The 20,879-nt window shown below is 50.2% G+C and overlaps 1 protein-coding gene across 1 annotated transcript in view; it reads right to left on the bottom strand.

Moving 5' to 3' along the window:
- The window catches only part of LOC134410579 (bactericidal permeability-increasing protein-like), a 45,383-nt gene that overhangs the window by 13,552 nt on the left and 10,952 nt on the right, over positions 1 to 20,879 (bottom strand). The window contains exons 3-10 of the mRNA XM_063143959.1: positions 20,518 to 20,632; positions 20,030 to 20,158; positions 17,292 to 17,447; positions 13,657 to 13,720; positions 10,406 to 10,459; positions 9,691 to 9,751; positions 9,136 to 9,227; positions 5,129 to 5,305 (exon numbers count right to left, since the gene is read on the bottom strand). Coding sequence (XP_063000029.1) covers positions 5,129 to 5,305; positions 9,136 to 9,227; positions 9,691 to 9,751; positions 10,406 to 10,459; positions 13,657 to 13,720; positions 17,292 to 17,447; positions 20,030 to 20,158; positions 20,518 to 20,632 — 848 coding nt within the window. The remainder of the gene's footprint in view (positions 1 to 5,128; positions 5,306 to 9,135; positions 9,228 to 9,690; positions 9,752 to 10,405; positions 10,460 to 13,656; positions 13,721 to 17,291; positions 17,448 to 20,029; positions 20,159 to 20,517; positions 20,633 to 20,879) is intronic.

Genomic DNA, 20,879 nt, shown 5'->3' with positions numbered 1-20,879 from the left:
GGAGCTGGACAAGCATCTGTCAGGGATGCTTTAGGGTGGATTCCTGCATTGAGCAGGGGGTGGAACTCGATGGCCTTGTAGGCCCCTTCCAACTCTGCTAATCTATGATTCTATGTATACTCCTTAAATAATCCATTTTGTGATAAGATCAAGTTTTGGTGTCGTTACATTGATGATGTGTTTCTTATATGGCAAGGGAACAGAGAACAGTTGATCCTATTTTGGAAATGGTTAAATAACAGAGCAGACAATATTAAATTTGGAATGAACAGTAATGTACAACAAGTTAATTTTCTAGACATATCTGTAGAAAAAGAAGGTGAGAAATTATGTACCAAACTATATAGAAAGCCCACAGATAAAAATAAGCTCTTAAAATATGACAGCTCACACCCCAAACATATTAGGGATAACATCCCATATGGCCAATTGATTAGGATTAGAAGAAACTGCACTAGGGAATCTGATTACAAAAAGGAATCTTGGACTTTACAACAGCAGTGTTTACAGAGAGGTTACTCAGAAAAGTGCATATCAAGAGCAAAAGAAAAAGCAGACAATATAGATGGAAGCACCCTTTTGAGGTCTAAACCAAAAAAGATTAATAACAGATTGATATGCAGTTTACCATTCAACAATGTTAGTATGTCTTTAAGATGCTCTATAAATAGAATCATAGAATCATAGAATCATAGAATAGCAGAGTTGGAAGGGGCCTACAAGGCCATCGAGTCCAACCCCTGCTCAATGCAGGAATCCACCCTAAAGCATCCCTGACAGATGGTTGTCCAGCTGTCTCTTGAAGGCCTCTAGTATGGGAGAGCCCACAACCTCCCTAGGTAACTGATTCCACCGTCGCACTGCTCTAACAGTCAGGAAGTTTTTCCTGATGTTCAGCCGGAATCTGGCTTCCTTTAACTTGAGCCCGTTATTCCGTGTCCTGCACTCTGGGAGGATCGAGAAGAGATCCTAGCCCTCCTCTGTGGGACAACCTTTCAAGTATTTGAAGAGTGCTCTCATGTCTCCCCTCAATCTTCTCTTCTCCAGGCTAAACATGCCCAGTTCTTTCAGTCTCTCTTCATAGGGCTTTGTTTCCAGACCCCTACTCATCCTCCTTGCCCTCCTCTGAACACACTCCCAACTTGTCTGCATCCTTCTTGAATTGTGGAGCCCAGAACTGGACGCAATACTCTAGATGAGGCCTAACCAGGGCCGAATAGAGAGGAACCAGTACCTCCCGTGATTTGGAAGCTCTACTCCTATTAATACAGCCCAAAATAGCATTTGCCTTTCTTGCAGCCATATCGCACTGTTGGCTCATATTCAGTTTGTGATCTACAACAATTCCAAGATCTTTCTCGTTTGTAGTATTGCTGAGCCAAGTGTCCCCCATCTTGTAACTGTGCCTTTGGTTTCTATTCCCTAAATGTAGAACTTGGCATTTATCCCTATTAAATTTCATTTCATAATAAATACTGGTTTTTAGTGAAGGATGTCATGGGTTGTCATGAGAAACCCTAGATTGCATACAAAAGAACACAAAGCTTAGGGGACCGTATAATTAGAAGTAACACAACTAAAACAATTACAACCTTGACTACGCAGTGCCTCCTACCAGGATCAGGCCCACCTGCAGGACATTTTCCGTGTGGACATTGTAAATATTGCAATCATTCTCTCAAATTAAAGCACTTCGTTAATCCAACAGATAACAGAGAGTATCCTTTGAAAGATTTTACCACGTGCAATACAGGGTTTGTAGTATATGGCATAATCTGTCCCTGTAATAAACTATATATTGGCAAAACTACAAGAAGTGTTAAAACCAGGATAGGTCAGCATATTAGCAAGATCAAATGTGGAATAGAAGGAGCACCATTAGTTCACCGTTGGAAAGAGAAATCACATCAATTAAAAGATTTATCATTCTGGGTTATAGAAATAATCAAGAATAAATCTGATAGGATCCTTTTAGAGAGAGAGGCCAGATGGATCATCAGGCTTAATACGACCAGCCCCTCTGGCCTCAATGAGTCTTTGGAACTATCAGCATTGTTATAAGAAACAGCTGTTTCCAACTAATTGTCAAGGTCTCTTTTCCCTATCTCTCTCTCACTTCTTCCTGTATCATGCTAGTCTAGCAGCTTCTGCAGATAACTTCACGAATGTTGTAAGTAAATACTGTTGTTTGTTATTGTAACATAGATGATTTGTTCCTGGTTGGTATATTTTGCATAGATACTCTAATTAGCTGAATGATGATGTATTACACCTTTTTGATTGCAATTTGTATGTCTTGTTATACATATTGTTTTAAAGTTTTTCTAACTAGATATTATAAATTTTTAAGGTACAGATACCTGTAAAATGCCTCTAATTGTAAATATTATGATACAAAGGACGTCTTTGTTTTTTAGATAAAGCCCTGAGGAAGAATGCAACTGTGTTCGAAATGCATAGGCACCTTGGCACTTTAATAAAACTTTTGCTAATATTTATGTTTGAAGATTACTTGGTTCCACCCTTGCCTTTGGCTATTTTTTACTCCCCCATGGGGTTTTCCTTGCATTCGCACTTCAAGTTAAAGGAAGCCAGATTCCAGCTGGACATCAGGAAAAAGCTTCCTGACTGTTAGAGCAGTACGACAATGGAATCAGTTGCCTGGTGAGGTGGTGGGCTCTCCCACACTAGAGGCCTTCAAGAGGCAGCTGGACAACCCTCTGTCAGGGATGCTGTAGGGTGGATTCCTGCATTGAGCAGGGGGTTGGACTCCATGGCCTTGTGGACCCCTTCCAACTCTGCTATTCTGTGATTCTCGATCCTCCCAGAGTGCAGGACATGGAATAATGGGCTCAAGTTAAAGGAAGCCAGATTCCAGCTGGACATCAGGAAAAACTTCCTGACTGTTAGAGCAGTACGACAATGGAACCAGTTCCCTAGGGAGGTTGTGGGCTCTCCCACACTAGAGGCCTTCAAGAGGCAGCAGGACAACCATCTGTCGGGGATGCTTTTGGGTGGATTCCTGCCTTGAGCAGGGGGTTGGACTCGATGGCCTTGTAGGCCCCTTCCAACTCTGCTATTCTATGATTCTATAACAGAGGTGTCAACATAACAATACCCCTGGCACCAAGCTGAAAACAGAATCCATAAAATCATTTTATCACAACAGTGTCAACAAGTGACAATCAGGGCTGACCCAATACATTTTGCTGCCTGAGGTCAACAACAAATTGGCACCCCAGTCCCCCACCCTCCATAAAGAGAAGACAGCCTGGGGGGGCATTAAATCTCACTTCCGCACAGGTGACAGGGCACCATCTCCCACTGCAACTGAGGGCAGCAGGGTGGCTTAAGGACACTAATGCCACCGGAGCACCGGCTTAATGGCATTAGAAAGGCCAGGGGGCTCAGGGGTGGGGGTGGGTGGCTGACGGGTGGGAGGAGGGGATTGCCACTGCTGCCGCTGCCACCTGAGGCTGCTGAACAATAAGCAAATGAATGGAAAGTGTACCCTCATAGAATCATAGAATAATAGAGTTGGAAGGGGCCTACAAGGCCATCGAGTCCAACCCCCTGCTCAATGCAGGAACCACCCTAAAGCATCCCTGACAGATGCTTGTCCAGCTGCCTCATGAAGGCCTCTAGTGTGGGAGAGCCCACAACCTCCCTAGGTTACTGGTTCCATGGTCATACTGCTCTAACAGTCAGGATGTTTTTCCTGATGTCCAGCTGGAATCTGGCTTCCTTTAACTTGAGCCCGTAACTTGAACCCTCAATTCTCTTCCTATTTGAATTCCTGGGAACATGACCTTTGTCACCCTATTGTCACTTGCTATCTAAGCAGGACCGCCCGCAATTAGCAGCCAAGGGGCAGCATCCAGTGGTCACGTTCCGCAAACTCAAACAGTCCGGTTGCCGGAATGATTTGCACAAGGGGCTGCAAAGCAGGTTTGCACAGCAGTTATGCCCAACTGGTTGCAAAAGGGGTTGCGCAAGCAAAAAGCATCGCCGCTTGCGCAACCGTGCTTGCGCAACCGTAACTTGCGTTGGATCCTTGTCTTGCGCAGAGTTCGGAACCTAGTTTGAACTAGCGCAGCATCATTTGTGCTGCTAATGGAATGACGAAGTTGGATACGACCCCAAGAGAAAGCATGTGAAGAGGCGGCAGGGGGAAGCTCAGGGGGCAGGATATAACGAGGCAGGGCCATGAGAAAACATCTGCAGGACCATGGACAGCTCCTAAGCAGCAGAGCAGTTGCTCCAGCAATGGCAAAAAATCCCTCGATTGTTGGCTGCGGTTAATGGAGTTGGATTCCAACAACATCTGGAGTCTCACAGATTTCTCAGTCCTTTCTGAGATAATCCAGTCCTTTCTTAGATAATCCAGACCAGACCAATATGTTCCAGGGGGTCACCCCTAAGGAGAAGGTTTAAGGGATTGAAAGGGACAGGGTTCCGCTCTGGAGGTGTGCATTGGAACACTGCTGAATGGCCTCAAATTGTGCCTGTTGCATTCTCTGTTTGGGACACACACACACACACACACACACCCACCCAAGGGAAAGAACAGCTTCGAGTGGCTGTGGGGTCAAATCGGAGGTCTGGATTGGCAGCACCTCCCGGCGGAGCGGGGAGGATCTCAAGATATGCTGATCATGAGATCTTCCCCCTGCGTCCACATGCGGCATGCGACATCTAGGGAGGAAGGAGGACGTCATGCCCGCGCTCCAGCGAAAAAGTAAGGGGGGGAAATGAGCCCTGACCTGGCTCCTCACCCCACCCCTGATGGCCCTGGACTCTTCCTGATCCGTCTCCTTCCCTCAGAAGACCCCTGCTACTGGCAGGGAAGAGGGAAGAAGATGGGCCAGCTGGCCACACCACCCGTGGTCCTCAGGATCATCCTGGGACCGTGGGAAAAGCCATGAAGAAAGGGTATGGCGGTATCCCGGGGAAATGCAGGGATCTTGCCTCCCTGCTCCTGGGATCCCCTGTGTGTCATGTGGACATACAGGGACGATCCCGGGGATATCGCCCAGTGTAGACGTGCCCTGGGAAACAGGATGGACTAGAAAGGCCTTTGGTTTGACCCAGCAGGGCTTTGCTTATGCTTTGACCTTTATGGCCTTACCGTATCGTTTGTGAGCTTCACCCGAAGCACCCCTGCGGTGAAGTAGGCAAAAGCAGCTGTGTTGAGGACGAATTCGGAGACACCGAGGACGACCATGGAGTTTGACTGCTTTGGGAGGGAGAACGGGGCAGGCTGGAGGGGCGCCCTGCTGGGCTTTCCCAATGGATAGAATTCACCCTGAAAGGCAAAAAAAAAAAAAGGTGGGAAGAACTCACGGATGCACTCACAGCTGGATTGCTACCTCCGTTGGAAAGAAGGAAGGGCTGGATGGGAGGACCTCAGGCAGGGAGGCTGAAAAGGAAGTTGAAACTCCGCGGAGAGGAGAGTAGTCCCTCTAGTCCAAAAAGCTCCATGCGTGACCTCTTGGGGAAAGTTATAAGTTCCTCACAGGGTTCCCTAGAGCAGCGTTCCCCGAGCTAATGTCTTCCAGATGTGTTGGATCACAACTCTGGCATGCTGTGTTCAGAGGAGGGCAACCAGGATGATCAGGGGTCTGGAAACAAAGCCCTATGAAGAGAGACTGAAAGAACTGGGCATGTTTAGTCTGGAGAAGAGAAGATGGAGGGGAGCCATGATAGCACTCTTGAAATACTTAAAAGGTTGTCACACAGAGGAGGGCCAGGATCTCTTCTCGATCCTCCCAGAGTGCAGGACACGGAATAACGGGCTCAAGTTAAAGGAAGCCAGATTCCAGCTGGACATCAGGAAAAACTTCCTGACAGTTAGAGCAGTACGACAATGGAATCAGTGACCTAGGCAGGTTGTGGGCTCTCCCACACTGGAGGCCTTCAAGAGGCAGCTGGACAACCATCTGTCAGGGATGCTTTAGGGTAGATTCCTGCATTGAGCAGGGGGTTGGACTCGATGGCCTTGTAGGCCCTTTCCAACTCTGCTATTCTATGATTCTATGATTCTATGACACTCACTGAGGTCCCAAACAGTCCTTCTGTTATTTAAACTACTTCTATACTGCTTTATATCACAACATCTCTAAGCAGGGGCTTATCTACATGTTCTAGATACCCTGTTGTGACCACGCAGTTGCGCCCCGTTGTATATACGACGCAGCCACCAACTTACAGCCATATCATGCTTTCCCCCCACAAAGCTGCCCTTTTTTGATGTGTCGTTTTACTGTGACTTTTTGCATTGTTTCCACATCACCACGGTTGTTTGTTGTCTGTCAACGGTGGCTTCGGTTCTGATTAAGAGAGTGGGTGTAGTTTGGATTGGATCCCAGTGCGGGGAAGGTACAGGATTGCAGGGCAGTGAGTGTTCTCAGCAAGCTGAGTCACGGCTGGGAGAAGTTATCTGGAGATGTGAGCTGAGGTGTCTTCAATAAGGAGGTGACACCCAGCTCATCAAACCCAGGTGAGGCAGTGGCTGTTCTGAATCAGTGTCTGGGCATGGTAATGGACTGGATGAGGGCCAGCAAACTGAGACTCAGTCCAGACAAGACGGAGGTACTGTTAGCGGGTGGTTCATCTGTCCTGCTAGGTGTTGTTCACCCTGTTCTGGACGGGGTTGCAGGTTCGTAGTTTGTGGGTGTTCTTGCATCCAGAACTGTCACTTGAGGCACAGGTGAACTCAGTGGCAAAGAGCACCTTTTATCAGCTTAGGCTGATATACCAACTGTGCCCTTATTATTTATTTATTTATTACGTTTATATACCGCCCCGTGGCTGAAGCTTTCTGGGTGGTTTACAAAGGTTAAAAACAGTGAACATTAAAAACAAATATATAAAAAATTTAAACCATCAAAAGCGTAAAAACAATATCCATTTAAATCAGCCTTCCTCAACCTGGGGCGCTCCAGATGTGTTGGACTACAACTCCCAGAATGCCCCAGCCAGCTGGCTGGGGCATTCTGGGAGTTGTAGTCCAACACATCTGGAGCGCCCCAGGTTGAGGAAGGCTGATTTAAAACAACTATAATGGGCTCAGTTAAAAACTCAGCAAATATTGTTAACTGCCTGGCAGAAAAGTCCATGCTCTGATAACTTCTCGTCTAGATTACTGCAATGCGTTATACGTGGGGCTGCCTTTGAAAAGGTCCAGAAACTTCAGCTGGTACAAAACAGGGCAGCAAGATTGTTAACAGGGATTGACCAACAAGGCTACATTATGTTAGTACTTTTCCAGCTTCACTGGCTGCCAGTCCAGGTCCGGGCCCAATTCAAAGTGTTGGTATTAACATTCAAAGCCCTAAATGGCCTGGGGCCAGGTTATCTGAAGGAAAACCTCCTCTCATATGTGCCCACCCAGAACCTAAGGTCATCCTCAGGGGTCCTTCTCCGTGAGCCCCTGCCAAAGGAAGTGAGGCAGGTGGCTACCAGGAGGAGCAGGGCCTTCTCTGCTGTGGCACCCCGGCTGTGGAATGAGCTCCTTAGAGAGGTTTGCCTGGCAGCTACGTTATATTCTTTTCAATGCTAGGTGAAGACCTTTTTATCTTCTCAGTATTTTAACTTTGCTGTTTTAAATCTGTATTTTAAATCTGTATAAATCTCTGTTTGGTTTTACCCTGGTTGTGCTTTTATATTATGTTTTTATATTGTGGTTTGTTTTGTACCTTGAATTGTACTTGATGGTTTTAATGTTTGTGAACCGCCCAGAGAGCTTCAGCTGTTGGGCGATACAGAAATGCAATAAATAAATAAATAATAATAAATAAGGCTGCCATGACAGTCCCACGTATAACGGACTGCAGTAATCCAAACGAGAGGTTACCAGAGCATGGATCACTGTAGCTAGGCTATCTCTGTCCAGATAAGGGCGTAGTTGGTATATCAGCCTAAGCTGATAAAAGGTGCTCTTTGCCACTGAGTTCACCTGTGCCTCAAGTGACAGTTCTGGATCCAAGAGCACCCACAAACTACGGACCCGATCCTTTAGGGAGTGTGCAACCCCGTCCAGGACAGGGCAAACATCACCTCGCCGGACAGATGAACCACCCGCTAACAGTACCTCCGTCTTGTCTGGATTGAGTCTCAGTTTGTTAGCCCTCATCCAGTCCATTACCGTGCCCAGGCACTGGTTCAGAACAGCCACTGCCTCACCTGGGTTTGATGAAAAGGAAAGGTAGAGCTGGGTGTCATCCGCATATTGATGACACCTCAGTCCACATCTCCGGATAACCTCCCCCACCGGCTTCATGTATATGTTAAACAGCATAAGGGATAAAATAGAGCCCTGAGGAACCCCATGGCTTAGGAGCCACGGCACAGAGCAATAATCCCCCAGCACCACCTTCTGGAATCGGCCATCCAAGTAGGAGCGGAACCACTGCAACGCAGTACCTCCAACTCCCAGCTCAGACAACCTATCCAGAAGGATACCATGGTCGATGGTATCGAAGGCCGCTGAGAGGTCCAGGAGAACCAACAGGGTCGCACTCCCCCTGTTTCTCTCCCAACAGAGGTCATCCCACAGGGCGACCAAGGCAGTTTCCGTTCCAAAACCAGGCCTGAAACCCGATTGAAATGGATCTAGATAATACCGTTTCATTCAAGAGTGCCTGGAGTTGTCCTGCAACCACCTTTATCATATATAGATAAAGCGCCGTATTCCCAGTCGTGTGGAAAGTCAATTGCAATTCCACTTGTAGCTTACAATGGAAGAGTAGCGAACGCTACAATTGCTAGCCAAGGTGTGAAGCAGGCCAAATTCAGCACCTGGTGAAGCACCTTGGAGAGCTCTTTTAGAGTCCTGACTGGAACCTGGAGCAGATTCATTGCCCCGCCGATATCGGAGCCACCAGCCTCCACTGACTACGACTCCCAGCATCCCCTGGTCAGCTATGCCAGGAGTTGTGGCCCAACACGTCTGGAGAGCACCAAATTGGGGGAGGCGGGCCCCTCTCCTCCTTGCAGACTTTCCACTTCTACCCTAAACGCCAGAAACTCTCCATTCCGCGACCCCCAGGGAACAGGAGTTTCCCCCCCCCACAGTTCAACAGATAAGCTGAAAAGATCAAAGAGATTCAGGCTCCTCCCCCAGCTGTCCATTACCTTGAACTCCCCAGTGCATTGATCCACACCAATTACTGGCTCGCTCATCAAGGTAAAGTCGATCCCTACAAAGGAGTCGATTGGGGCCGTGACTGCAGAAAGGCAGGGAAAAAATGCAAGCTCAGGAAAGACGCCAGAGGCTGAGTTGGTACTGCCTTCCTCCTCAACCCCGTGCTTTCCGTCTCCCACTGCAGCATGGGGTAATCCCAACGCCGCCGAGGAAAGAGAGCGGGGTTTCTGGGTGGCCATATGGGTCCCGGAGCCACCCCTGCCCTCTTCCTGGTGGAAGGTGACCAATCACTGGTCACCTTCCACTGGGCTCCACCCCCAGGTTGGCCGCTGAGTGATGTTACATGGCACGAAACCCCGACTTTTTCAAAACGGAAGCCCCATGGTGTCAGTGAAGTGGTGCCTGCGTCGTCTAACCCACAGGGGACAGGTCCACAGCCACTGTGGGGCTTTCCCTGTGTTTTGACAGCTCCTTGCCTGGGAATTATTATCCCCAGGGCAATGAAATTTTTTTTGGAATTTGCAGGTGCGGGCACACACGCTTACCGCCCGCGACTTTCAGGATTTCTGCAATGTTGTCAATTCCTTCCTCGATCAAAGGACATAGCTGGAAATAAATGGAAACCAGAATATTAAGCGGGACAGACAGTAGGGTGTCCTGGGCAAGTCTTCTATTTGAAGGGCTGTCCAGTACAAGGGGATGTTTAGCCTGGAGAAGAGGAGATTGAGGGGAGACATGAGAGCACTCTTCAAATACTTAAAAGGTCGTCACACAGAGGAGGGCCAGGATCTCTTCTCGATCCTCCCAGAGTGCAGGACACGGAATAACGGGCTCAAGTTAAAGGAAGCCAGATTCCAGCTGGACATCAGGAAAAACTTCCTGACTGTTAGAGCAGTATAACAATGGAACCAGTGACCTAGGGAGGTTGTGGGCTCTCCCACACTAGAGGCCTTCAAGAGGCAGCTGGACAACCATCTGTCAGGGATGCTTTAGGGTGGATTCCTGCACTGAGCAGGGGGTTGGACTTGATGGCCTTGTAGGCCCCTTCCAACTCTACAATTCTATGGTTCTATGATACTATGTCTATATGTGGGGAAAGCCCTGGGAGGCTTCGCAGGGGCACAGTGGTGGTTACGCAATGCAGCAGCCCCTGCGGACCCATCCAGGGGCTTTCCCCCGAAGCTCCGAAGTAAAAACGTTGGGGACTTACCCCAACTTTTTTCTCCGGAGCGAGGCAAGCATGGTGCATCCGCTGCCCACCTCTGCTCCGGAGTAGCGTGGCCGGGTGAAGGGCGATGCCTGATTAGTCGCTGTCTGCCCAGGCAACGGAGAGGGGGCAGGCCGATGAGCCAAATGGCCTCCAGAACACCCCTGCAGTTCTTCCAGTGTGGGGAGAAGTGAAGTTCTCCGTTCCTTTGGCAGGGAAAACCCTGCGAGGTGGTGGTGGTGGGGAAACAGCCAGGGAGGGACAGGTAGCGGCACAGCGCAACCCCCTTCTCTGACGCATGTGCACCCCGCACTCGCTCCTTGGCATGGGGACAACCCCACAGGAGCAAAACTGCGGGTTTTTGTGGGCTCGCGGCGGCAATGCGTCGTCGACAAGACAGGCCCCTAGTCCGTTTAAGAGCCATAAGAAAGGAGAGTAGCAGGCGCCTGGAAATTGCCCATCCACAGTTAGCATCTGGACAGCAGACTGAGCAGCACCAAGGCCATCTGGAGGGGATCTACATGTCGTACTGAAGGCGCTTGCGTGCGCCTCCAGTGCGCCCCCAAAACGATGGTGTAGACGGAGAAAGAAGAGGCGGAGGAGGAGGAGGCTGTGGAATCCGGCCGCGTCCTTGCTGCCGCCGCCCACCTCCCCGCCGGCTTCCTGCTGCCGGCGAAAGAGCCACCCAGGTCAGAGAGCTCGCCGGCAGCAGGAGGCCGGCGGGGAGGTGGGCGGCGGCAAGGCCGCGGCCGGATTCCCCAGCTGCCTCCTCCTCCGCCTCTTCCTCCACCTCTTCCACCAGGATCTACACCATCGTTTTGGGGGCGCACTGGAGGCGCACACAAGCGCCTTCAGTACGACATGTAAATCCCCTCCTGGTCAATATCTTTCCTGCTAGGCCAGAGGCTGGGGAATCCGGCCGCATCCTTGCCGCCGCCGCCGCCGCCGCCCACCTCCCCGCCGGCCTCCTGCTGCCGGCGAAAGAGCCACCCGCTGCTGGCGAAAGAGCCACCAATATCTTTCCTGCTAGGCCAGAGGTAGGAAAGCTTCAGATGGCCTTGGCATTGGGTGACCCTATGGAAAGGAGGCCCGGGCTCCTGCATCATATACAAGAAAGGGAATTTCAGCAAGTGTCATTGTTATGCATGCAGCACCTGAAATGCCCTCTTCATCACAACAGTTAAAGCCTGCAGGAGCCTTGCCCTCTTTTGCATCTCATCAAGAGGTCAGGGCTCCTGCAGCTTTAACTGTTGTGTTGAAGAGGGCATTTCAGCAGGTTCTCCATATATACAAACGACACCTGCTGAAATCCCCTTTTCAGTACAACTGTTAAAGATACAGGAGCTCTGTCCTCCTTTTCACAGGGCCACCTAAATTCGCATACGCACGTTTTATGCGAATCTTTGCTCTATTTTGACCTCTTTGGTGGGGCTATAAGTAAGTGGTCACCCTATCACAGTGGGCTGGTTCGTACGATAAAACACGGTATGCTGTGATGCATGCAGGCGGCCATTTAAAATATTCAAGCCATGATTGTGGCTTGTTGTATTGTCTGAACCCAGTGGGAGGGGGGTGTTGTGCGAAGGTTGTGGCTTGTTCTAGGGTTATGTGAGGGTTGATTAAACCTTGCACAACCTGTCACTATTGAAGTCGGATGATACAACAAGCTGTGGCCACAGTTTGAATTTCAAAAGCTGCCCAGGATGCACCATAATCTATTGCGGCTCTTAAATAAGCCATGGTGGGTTGCTTTGATTGTGTGAACCAGGTCAGTGACTGTCCTCCTGACCCAGAGCACTTTATTTATTTATGTTTATTTTATTTATTACACTTATATACCGCTCCCATAGCCAGGGCTCTCTAGGCGGTTTACAGAAATTCTAAAATTGAGGTAAAAACAAGTATACAAAATTTAAAACTCTAAAACACAGTACATACACACATAAAGCATTAAAAACTGATTAAAAACTAAACATGTGGGTGATTAGGATGTGCCGCCATATTCCTGGGCAAAGAGGAAAGTCTTAACCTGGCGCCGGAAAGATAGCAGCATTGGTGCCAGGCGAGCCTCGTCAGGGAGATCGTTCCACAGTCTGGGGGCCACCACCGAAAAGGCCCTGTCCCTTGTTGCCACACTCCGAGCCTCTCAGAGTAGGCACCGGAGGAGGACCTTAGATGTTGAACGTAGTGACCGGGTATATTAAAGACACAGATCTGGTTCACGTGACCACCACAGCCCACGAGTGCCAGTTGGGCAATCCAAGCACCCACTATCGTAGCTTCTCGTTATGTGTGAACCTGGCACGGGTGAGTTGTTTAGGGGACTGACCCAGAACCCATGGGCTGTTTGGGGGCTGTGGATGGCTTATCCACCACCCCAACAACCCACCCTCGCCACATATGATGGCCTCCCACCACGCCCCAAATATTCAAAGTGACCGGGCGCTTTTGCACCGAGAAGCCCTGGGGGGAAATTACCGCACAGTGGCTTCTCATTACAAGCAAACAGAAGCCGTCTCAACTTAAGAAGGGGAAACTTGTGCCAGCTAGAGAACAGGGAATACGCTCCTTTGCAAATGATATTGCCACCTCGCAAGCCCCAGGAAGCTGGTCTACCTCCAGGAGGCTAAAGCGATTCATCTCGAGATCTCTGCTGTAGCTTGAACAGCCACGGCAGATTGAGCGTGGGACCGGATGTGAAGGGATGGACCCACAAATATATGCCTTTAATGTATCCGGGCTTGGAGGGGCCGGTGAGAAAGCCCAGCTTTGGCCCTTTATCTCATCTCATCTTCCAAGCCTAGCCTTGGGCCAGGCTATCTGAAGGAATGGCTCCTCCCGTATGTACCTGCCTGGACCCTAAGGTCATCCTCAGGGGTCCTTCTCCACGAGCCCCTGCCAAAGGAAGTGAGGCAGGTGGCTACCAGGAGCAGGGCCTTCTCCGCTGTGGCACCCCGGCTGTGGAATGAGCTCCCTAAGGAGCTTCGCTTGGCACCTACATTATATGCTTTTAGACGCCAGGTGAAGACCTTTTTATTCTCCCAGCATTTTAACAGTCTATAGACAAAATTTAACTCGGTGTTTTAAATTTGTAATTTTGCATTGCTGCTGTTTTTATCTGGTTGAGCTTTTACATTGTATTTTATATGATGGTTTTATACTGCTGTTTTACACTTTGAACGGTTTTAATTTTTGTGAACCGCCCAGAGAGCTCCGGCTATTGGGCGGTATAGAGATGCAATAAATAAATAAATAAACAAATAAAATAAGAGGAGAGAATTGCATTCAATGCGTAAGATCTCACACTTTTGTTGATTTCGGATTTCAGCGTTTTCTTGAAGGCAGGCACGAGGCTGTTATAGAACCAACTATGGGCAAAAGAGAAGAAACGTCAGTGGCTCATGAGCGCGGCCCCTCACCCCACACAAAGTGTTCCTGTGGCCATTGCAAAATATCTCCCCCTCCCTCCTTATGAAACGCAGGGGTGAGATTCTTCCCACAGAGAGGCGGCTTTGCCCTACAAATGGGGCAGGGGATGTCTCTCCCTGCTGCAGCCCTTCTCTATGCAGGAGGAAGATCACCTGTGCTTTGCATAAAAAGAGAGAGGTTTAACTTTGCAACGCATCTGCTTATCTGCAGATAGAGCCTCCCTGCACTCTCTGGGCTTACAAAGAGGTATTGCATTTCCCCCCCACCCCGGTCCTCTCGAGGGATCAGTGCAGCTGACATCAACCTGGTGCTCTCCAAATGTGCTCAGCTACAACTATGCTGACTGCCAGTAGCCCTGGAGGCTGCCAGGTTGGAGTGGCTGCTCTGGGACCTGTGCCTGCTGCTTCTAATGAAGGTGTGAATCTGCCTCGTGCCAAGGGTCAAGCCATTGCTGGACAATGGCTTGACCCTTGTCCAGCAAGGGTCGGCCCTGGTTAGGCCTCATCTAGAGTATGGCGTCCGGTTCTGGGCTCCACAATTCAAGAAGGACGCAGACAAGCTGGAGCGTGTTCAGAGGAGGGCAACCAGGATGATCAGGGGTCTGGAAACAAAGCCCTATGAAGAGAGACTGAAAGAACTGGGCATGTTTAGCCTGGAGAAGAGAAGATTGAGGGGAGACATGAGAGCACTCCTCAAATACTGAAAAGGTTGTCACACAGAGGAGGGCCAGGATCTCTTCTCGATCCTCCCAGTGCAGGACACGGAATAACGGGCTCAAGTTACTGGAAGCCAGATTCCAGCTGGACATCAGGAAAAACATCCTGACTGTTAGAGCAGTACGACAATGGAACCTGTTACCTATGGAGGTGGTGGGCTCTCCCACACTAGAGGCATTCAAGAGGCAGCTGCACAAGCATCTGTCAGGGATGCTTTAGGGTGGATTCCTGCATTGAGCAGGGGGTTGGACTAGATGGCCTTATAGACACCTTCCAACTCTGCTATTCTATGATTCTATGATTCTAAGGACTGTCAGCTGATCCCCTCATTCTATGAGCTATGAGTGCACCCCCAGGTGAAAACTAAACCCTAAACTAGTGTGGCATAGTGGGTAGAGCAGAGCTTTCCAAACTTTTCATGCTGGTGACACAGTTTTTAGACATGCATCATTTCGCGACACAGTAATTCAGTTTTGCTAGCAAACCAGAGGTTAAACTAAACCCCTCATAAGAGATACGGACATATACATAAATCGTAATAACAAAATGTATGGGGACACAACATATCTCATGGAAACCTTTCATTTATATTTTTAAAAATATATGATTTGCAAGATAATCACATACATTTCCAAGACTTTTCACATTGAACCAATTTTGTCAAGCTGCGATCGAGCGGCAGTTGAGACGGTGTTCTACCAAAAAACTGGACCCAGGGAATTTCTCGAATGCGTCACTACAGATGCAGCCGCGTCACCGGAAGTGACGCGGAATCAGCTGTTTCGACCCGATTATGCATACTGCGCATGCGCAGTACCGGTATGATCCCTCAACCGTGGTGTGCCTACACGGATACGATGGAAGGGGAATATACTAGTGCACCATACTAATCGGCACCTTTGCTGCGTAAAAATGCATGCAAGCTGGTATTGCTTATTTCATATAGACTCAGAGGTTTCTCGTTACGTTCGCGTGACGCACCTACACACTGCAGTGGACACACAGTTTGGAAAGCTCTGGGCTAGAGTATCAGTCTGGGAGTTGGGAGATCCGGGTTCCAGGCCCCACTCGGCCATGGAAACCCACTGGGTGATTTTGGGCCAGTCCCAGACTCTCAGCCCGACCCACTTCTTAGGGTCGCTCTTGGGAGTATGAAGTGGAGAGGAGGAGTATTTTGTATGCCACCTTGCGTTCCTTGGAGGAAAAGAAGGCAGGATATAAATGCAATAATAAATAAATAAACTGTTCCCAACTGGAGTGAAGAGTTGAGGGCATACCGCCAGCCATCTCCAGACCTAGGAAGAGAAGGGACACCCCTCTCTGGGCTGCAGTCAGCTAACCAGGACTCAGGGTGCAATTCTATGCATGTTTAGACAAAGAAAAAATCCTACAACTGTATTGCTGCGAGTTGTAGGACTTCCCCCCCCCCTTGTTTAAACATGCACAGGATTGATTGTATCCTTAACTGCACTGAGATGCTTTCCTTGAATTGACGCAACACCTCTTTAGATCCGTTAAGGGCTTGTCTATATGCCCTCTACATGCCCCATTGTGGCCATGCAGTGGCCCTGCATTGTTTATATGACGCAGCTGCCAACTCGCAGCCACATCGGGCTTTTCCTTCCCGAAACTGCGCTGTTTTCAAAGTGTCATTTCGCCGCGACTTTTTACTTGTTAAATTTATTGATTTATTGAATTTATATACCGCCCCATAGCCGAAGCTCTCTGGGCGGTTTACAAAAGTTAAAAACAGCGAGCGTGCGATTGCTCTGAAGCAAGTCAACGTGGCAACGCTTCCCGTGCAACTTTGCTGAGTGACTCTTGGCCGTGCCAGCTCAGCCTGGGCGAAGGGAGGTCACATGGCAGGAAAATTTGGGGGTGACGCCGGGGAGTTACCGGAGCAATGCAGGGGAGGGGGGAGCATCCCAGGCACCCAGCAAGTGGCCATGCCTGCAGGTCGTGGGTCTGGGCTTCAATCTGAGCGGAGGTCGTGGGACTTGGAGGCAGAGGGGCTTGAGGAGAAGAGCGTATAGAATCATAGAATCATAGAATAGCAGAGTTGGAAGCGGGCCTACAAGGCCATCAAGTCCAACCCCTGCTCAATACAGGAATCCACCCTAAAGCATCCCTGACAGAGGGTTGTCCAGCTGCCTCTTGAAGGCCTCTAGGGTGGGAGAGCCCACAACCTCCCTAGGTCGCTGGTTCCATTGTCCTACTGCTCTAACAGTCAGGAAGTTTTTCCTGATGTCCAGCTGGAATCTGGCTTCCTGTAACTTGAGCCCATTATTCCATGTCCTGCACTCTGGGAGGATCGAGAAGAGATCCTGGCCCTCCTCTGTGTGACAACCTTTGAAGTATTTGAAGAGTGCTCTCATGTCTCCCCTCCATCTTCTCTTCTCCAGGCTAAACAGGCCCAGTTCTTTCAGTCTCTCTTCATAGGGCTTTGTTTCCAGACCCCTGATCATCCTGGCTGCCCTCCTCTGAACACGCTCCAGCTTGTCTGCGTCCTTCTTGAATTGTGGAGCCCAGAACTGGATGCAATACTCTAGATGAGGCCTAACCAGGGCCTGTGTATCCTGTGCTCCCCTCGATATAGAGTTTGCGTTGAGCTTTCTCGCCCCTCTCTCGGCTGTGGCAGCTGCTGCGTAGCTCCGTCGGTGCCACTTCAGGGCAGCGACGCTGCAGGGTTTGGGGGGAATCAGGAGGTAAAGCAAGGTCATCTAGACACGGCCAGGGTGTTCTCACGACCAGAGCGCAGTGCATGGGGGAATCTGGACTTGGGGGCGCTGCGTACCTGTTTTTCCCTTGTAATTTCAGGGCCAGGCCTCCAACGCTGGTTTTGCATTCGATGACCTTCACGGACAGCTGCCCTTTGACTTGTTTGCCCACACCAAGGAGAGTGGAAATGGACAGCTGTCTGATGGTGGTGTTAATATCGCCATTCCCTTTTCTAGGGGGGAAAGGAGAGAGAAGCCGGGAGTTCAACGCTGTCCGCAATCCCGGGATCTGAGCGGAGCAGGCAGAGCCATCGTGTCCCTCGGGCAGAGCGTTAGGCTTGGGTGATGGCAGACCGGGGTAGGCTGGTGGCTACGATGTCAGTGGGGTGGTGAATCTGCCTCGGGTTTCAGGCAGAACCAGCCAGAATTCTAAAGGCGCTCTCCAATGTCCCCACTAACTTTGGTGCTACCAGCCTCCACTGTAGTTCATGGCGAGAAACTGAATGGGTTTCCAGGCTGGCTGTGTTCAGCGTTCTCAGGGGAAAGGCCTTCAAGGCCCACGGCTCCATCAGCCAGATGGGTGCCACCTCCACAACAGAGTCCTGATCAGAATCCCACCCAACTTCACATCAGAAGAGCCAGTGCGGTGTAGTGGTGTTGGCCTGTGACTTGGGAGACCTGGGTTCCATTCCCTGCTCAGCCATGAAGCTCACTTGCCAGTGTGGTGTCGCGGTTAGAGTGCTGGACTGGGAGTTGGGAGATCTGGGTTCCAATCCCCACTCACTCGGCCATGGAAACCCACTGGGTGTCTTTGGGCCAGTCACAGGCTCTCAGCCCAACCTACCTCACAGGGGCCGGATCTACACTAGTCTTACACCATTGCTAGTGTCCCTTTCTAACGTGGTTCTCTGTATCGGTTCTCTGTATCACGGGGCACACTAGCGTGACTTACGTTTCGCTGTAATGTTACTGCAGGGCACATTGTTAAATCCTTTCCGTTGTTCTCCCTCTTCTCTGAGAGTAGCAGAGTTGCTGGGTTTGCTCCGCCCACTGCCTGCCTCATTTTTAGCCAGCAGTGCAGGGCAATAGTCATAAGCACTCACAAAGCCCCTCCCAAAACATCTTAACACAAGTCCCAGGGAATTGCCTGAATGCATAGGAGCCAGCCACTTTGCTGAAGCTAAGCTGGGCTGGGTCTGGTCAGGGTTTGGATGGGTAACCAGGAGGGGATCTACACAGCGTACTGAAGGCGCACGCAAGCGCCTTCAGTGCGACCCAAAAGTGCGTGTGTCGATCCTGCTGGAAGAGGCGGAGGAAGAGGCGGAGGAGGCGGCGGCTGGGGAATCCGGCCGCGTCCTTGCCACCACCGCCACCCACCTCCCCGCCAGCCTCATCCCAGCCACGGGGGTGGGGGCGAGACCCCCTCCCGCCGTGGACCAGGCTCCTCCTTCCCTGCCCAGGCCAGCCCCAGCCCCAGCACGTCCTCCGGGCTGATCAGGAGGCTGGCGGGGAGGTGGGCGGTGATGGCGGCGGCAGCAGCAAGGATGCAGCCGGATTCCCCAGCCGCTTCCTCCTCCGCCTCTTCCTCCGCCTCTTCCAGCAGGATCTACACACGCGCTTTCGGGTCGCACTGAAGCCGCTTGCGTGCGCCTTCAGTACGCTGTGTAGATCCCCTCCAAGTTGAAAAGTTTTAACAACAGCCCTGTTTTGGACTGGGAGCAGAGACCCTTGTTAATTTTCCTGCACGGAGCTACAGAGCTCCTTTGAGCACTCCTCAGCTCCTTTGCAAAAAGGGGGGGGGAATGTTAAAAAAAAATATCATCAAAAATCAACCGATGACCCAATTTGATTCAAATTTGGTATTTGAATTACTGTGCCAATTTTGGTGTCTTTATCTATAAAGCTTACGCAGATGTAAGCATTTGTTTTAAATCCTGCTCCTGCGCCCACAGCAGCGGCTCGGAATTAGGGCGAATCTTTTGCAAAAGGAGCACAATTAAGGCAGGATGCCTGGGAGTACTTCACAATAAGAGCAGATTCTAAGGTAGAAAACTTCTGAGTCCTTTGCATGCAATTGTCAGTGATTGCACAGTATAACGCTGGTGTGATTTATCTGCTGTAGCAGATAAGATAGCAAATGGGGCGAAGGAAGGAGAACAGGAAGTGGGCGGAGCAAACCCAGCAGCTCTGCTACTCTCAGAGAAGAGGGAGAGGAAAATTACCGGTAGAACGAGGCACATGGATCTGTAGCCGCGCTGCAACTAAGAAATAGAACCAGTAAGTAGAACTCATTTGCAACGTTGGAGACCCAGGGTCACGTGACGCTGTGCGTCACAGTAACCCATTCAAAACGTTTGAATTACTTCAGTGTAGATTCCCGCAGGGTTGTTGTTGTGGCGATAAATGAGAGAGGAGGAGGTTTATGTATGCCGCCTTGGGTTCCTTGGAGGTAAAAAGGCAGGATATAAATGCAATAAAAATAAATAAAAAATAAAATAAAATAGGAAGGAGCAAGACCATGTGTGGCACCTTAGGCTCCTTGGAAGAAAGGTGGGATAGAAATACGAGAAACTGATAAGTAAATAATCCGGGGGACATGCACAGCTGCTCCCTCGGCATTACAAATTGTGTGTGTGTGTGTGTGTCTTGACAGCCTTTACATAAAAGGCACAAATCCTCCTTTCATAGCATGCCAGGTAAGCCCGGATCGTGTACCTTGGCTGCTGGGACAACGACCCTCCGCCCTTGACGTGCGCTTGCTCCGCGCCTTGCTTGGCTGCTTGAACCCGGTTCCCAACAGCAGGTCCATCCTTACCCAAGCTTATGGGACAATTTCCACTTGCCAGTGAGCGAGATCTGGGCATTTTCTATGGTAAGGTTGATCCCCTTCCTTGCAGAGAAGTCAGCTTTGGAGCTGCTCACCTGGACCTGGAGAACCTTGATCCTAAATACAAGCACAGCGCCAGGGAGACGTTAGTTCAGCCTGCATAAAACAGCCCAGGGAAAGGCCTGAGAGCAAGGGCTGGCCACGGAGGACCGTTTCTCAGGGGCGGGGTGTGTGTGTGTCTCAATGCCCTTTGCGTCCCCTCCAGCTGCCCATAATAATTCCACGTTGGTCACCGTGCCTTCCCGGTTGCTGAGAGCGGCTCCCAAACTGCGACACGGCCAGCCGCGTCCCACCCTGACAGAGAGGGCCTTAGGAATGAGGTGGGGAGCACGGAGGAATGAATGCGGTGGAGAGGTTTGCAGTGCAGTTCGCAGCCATACGGGCCCAGGAAGATGCTGGAGCCTCACATCCCTTACCCTGATAAAGAATAATCTATAGTCCCAGTGAGCATTGATTTGTAAGAGCCTTGTAAATCTTGGATTGCCGCCTTCTTTATCACGGACTTCAACATCTCTAGGCCCAGTTCCTTTCCTGTAAAGAGTCAACGGAGGCAGGGATGAGGGGATGAGAAGAGGCAACGTTTTGGGAGTAACAAGGACGTGTGTTCTTGGAACATGACATGCAGAGGAAAAAGGCAGCGTTTTCTGCCCCCCCTCCCCCCAATCCTATCCTCCACCATTGATCTGTGCAGCCCTTACTTCCTCACAGGCTGCAACGGCTCAACCTAAGCCCGGCCATTTTTCAGCTGCAGACTGTGCAGAGACGCTGAAGGGATTCT

Source organism: Elgaria multicarinata, chromosome 1 (genome assembly GCF_023053635.1).
Source record: "Elgaria multicarinata webbii isolate HBS135686 ecotype San Diego chromosome 1, rElgMul1.1.pri, whole genome shotgun sequence".
Lineage (NCBI taxonomy): Eukaryota > Metazoa > Chordata > Lepidosauria > Squamata > Anguidae > Elgaria > Elgaria multicarinata.
This window is presented reverse-complemented; position numbering and strand designations above follow the sequence as displayed.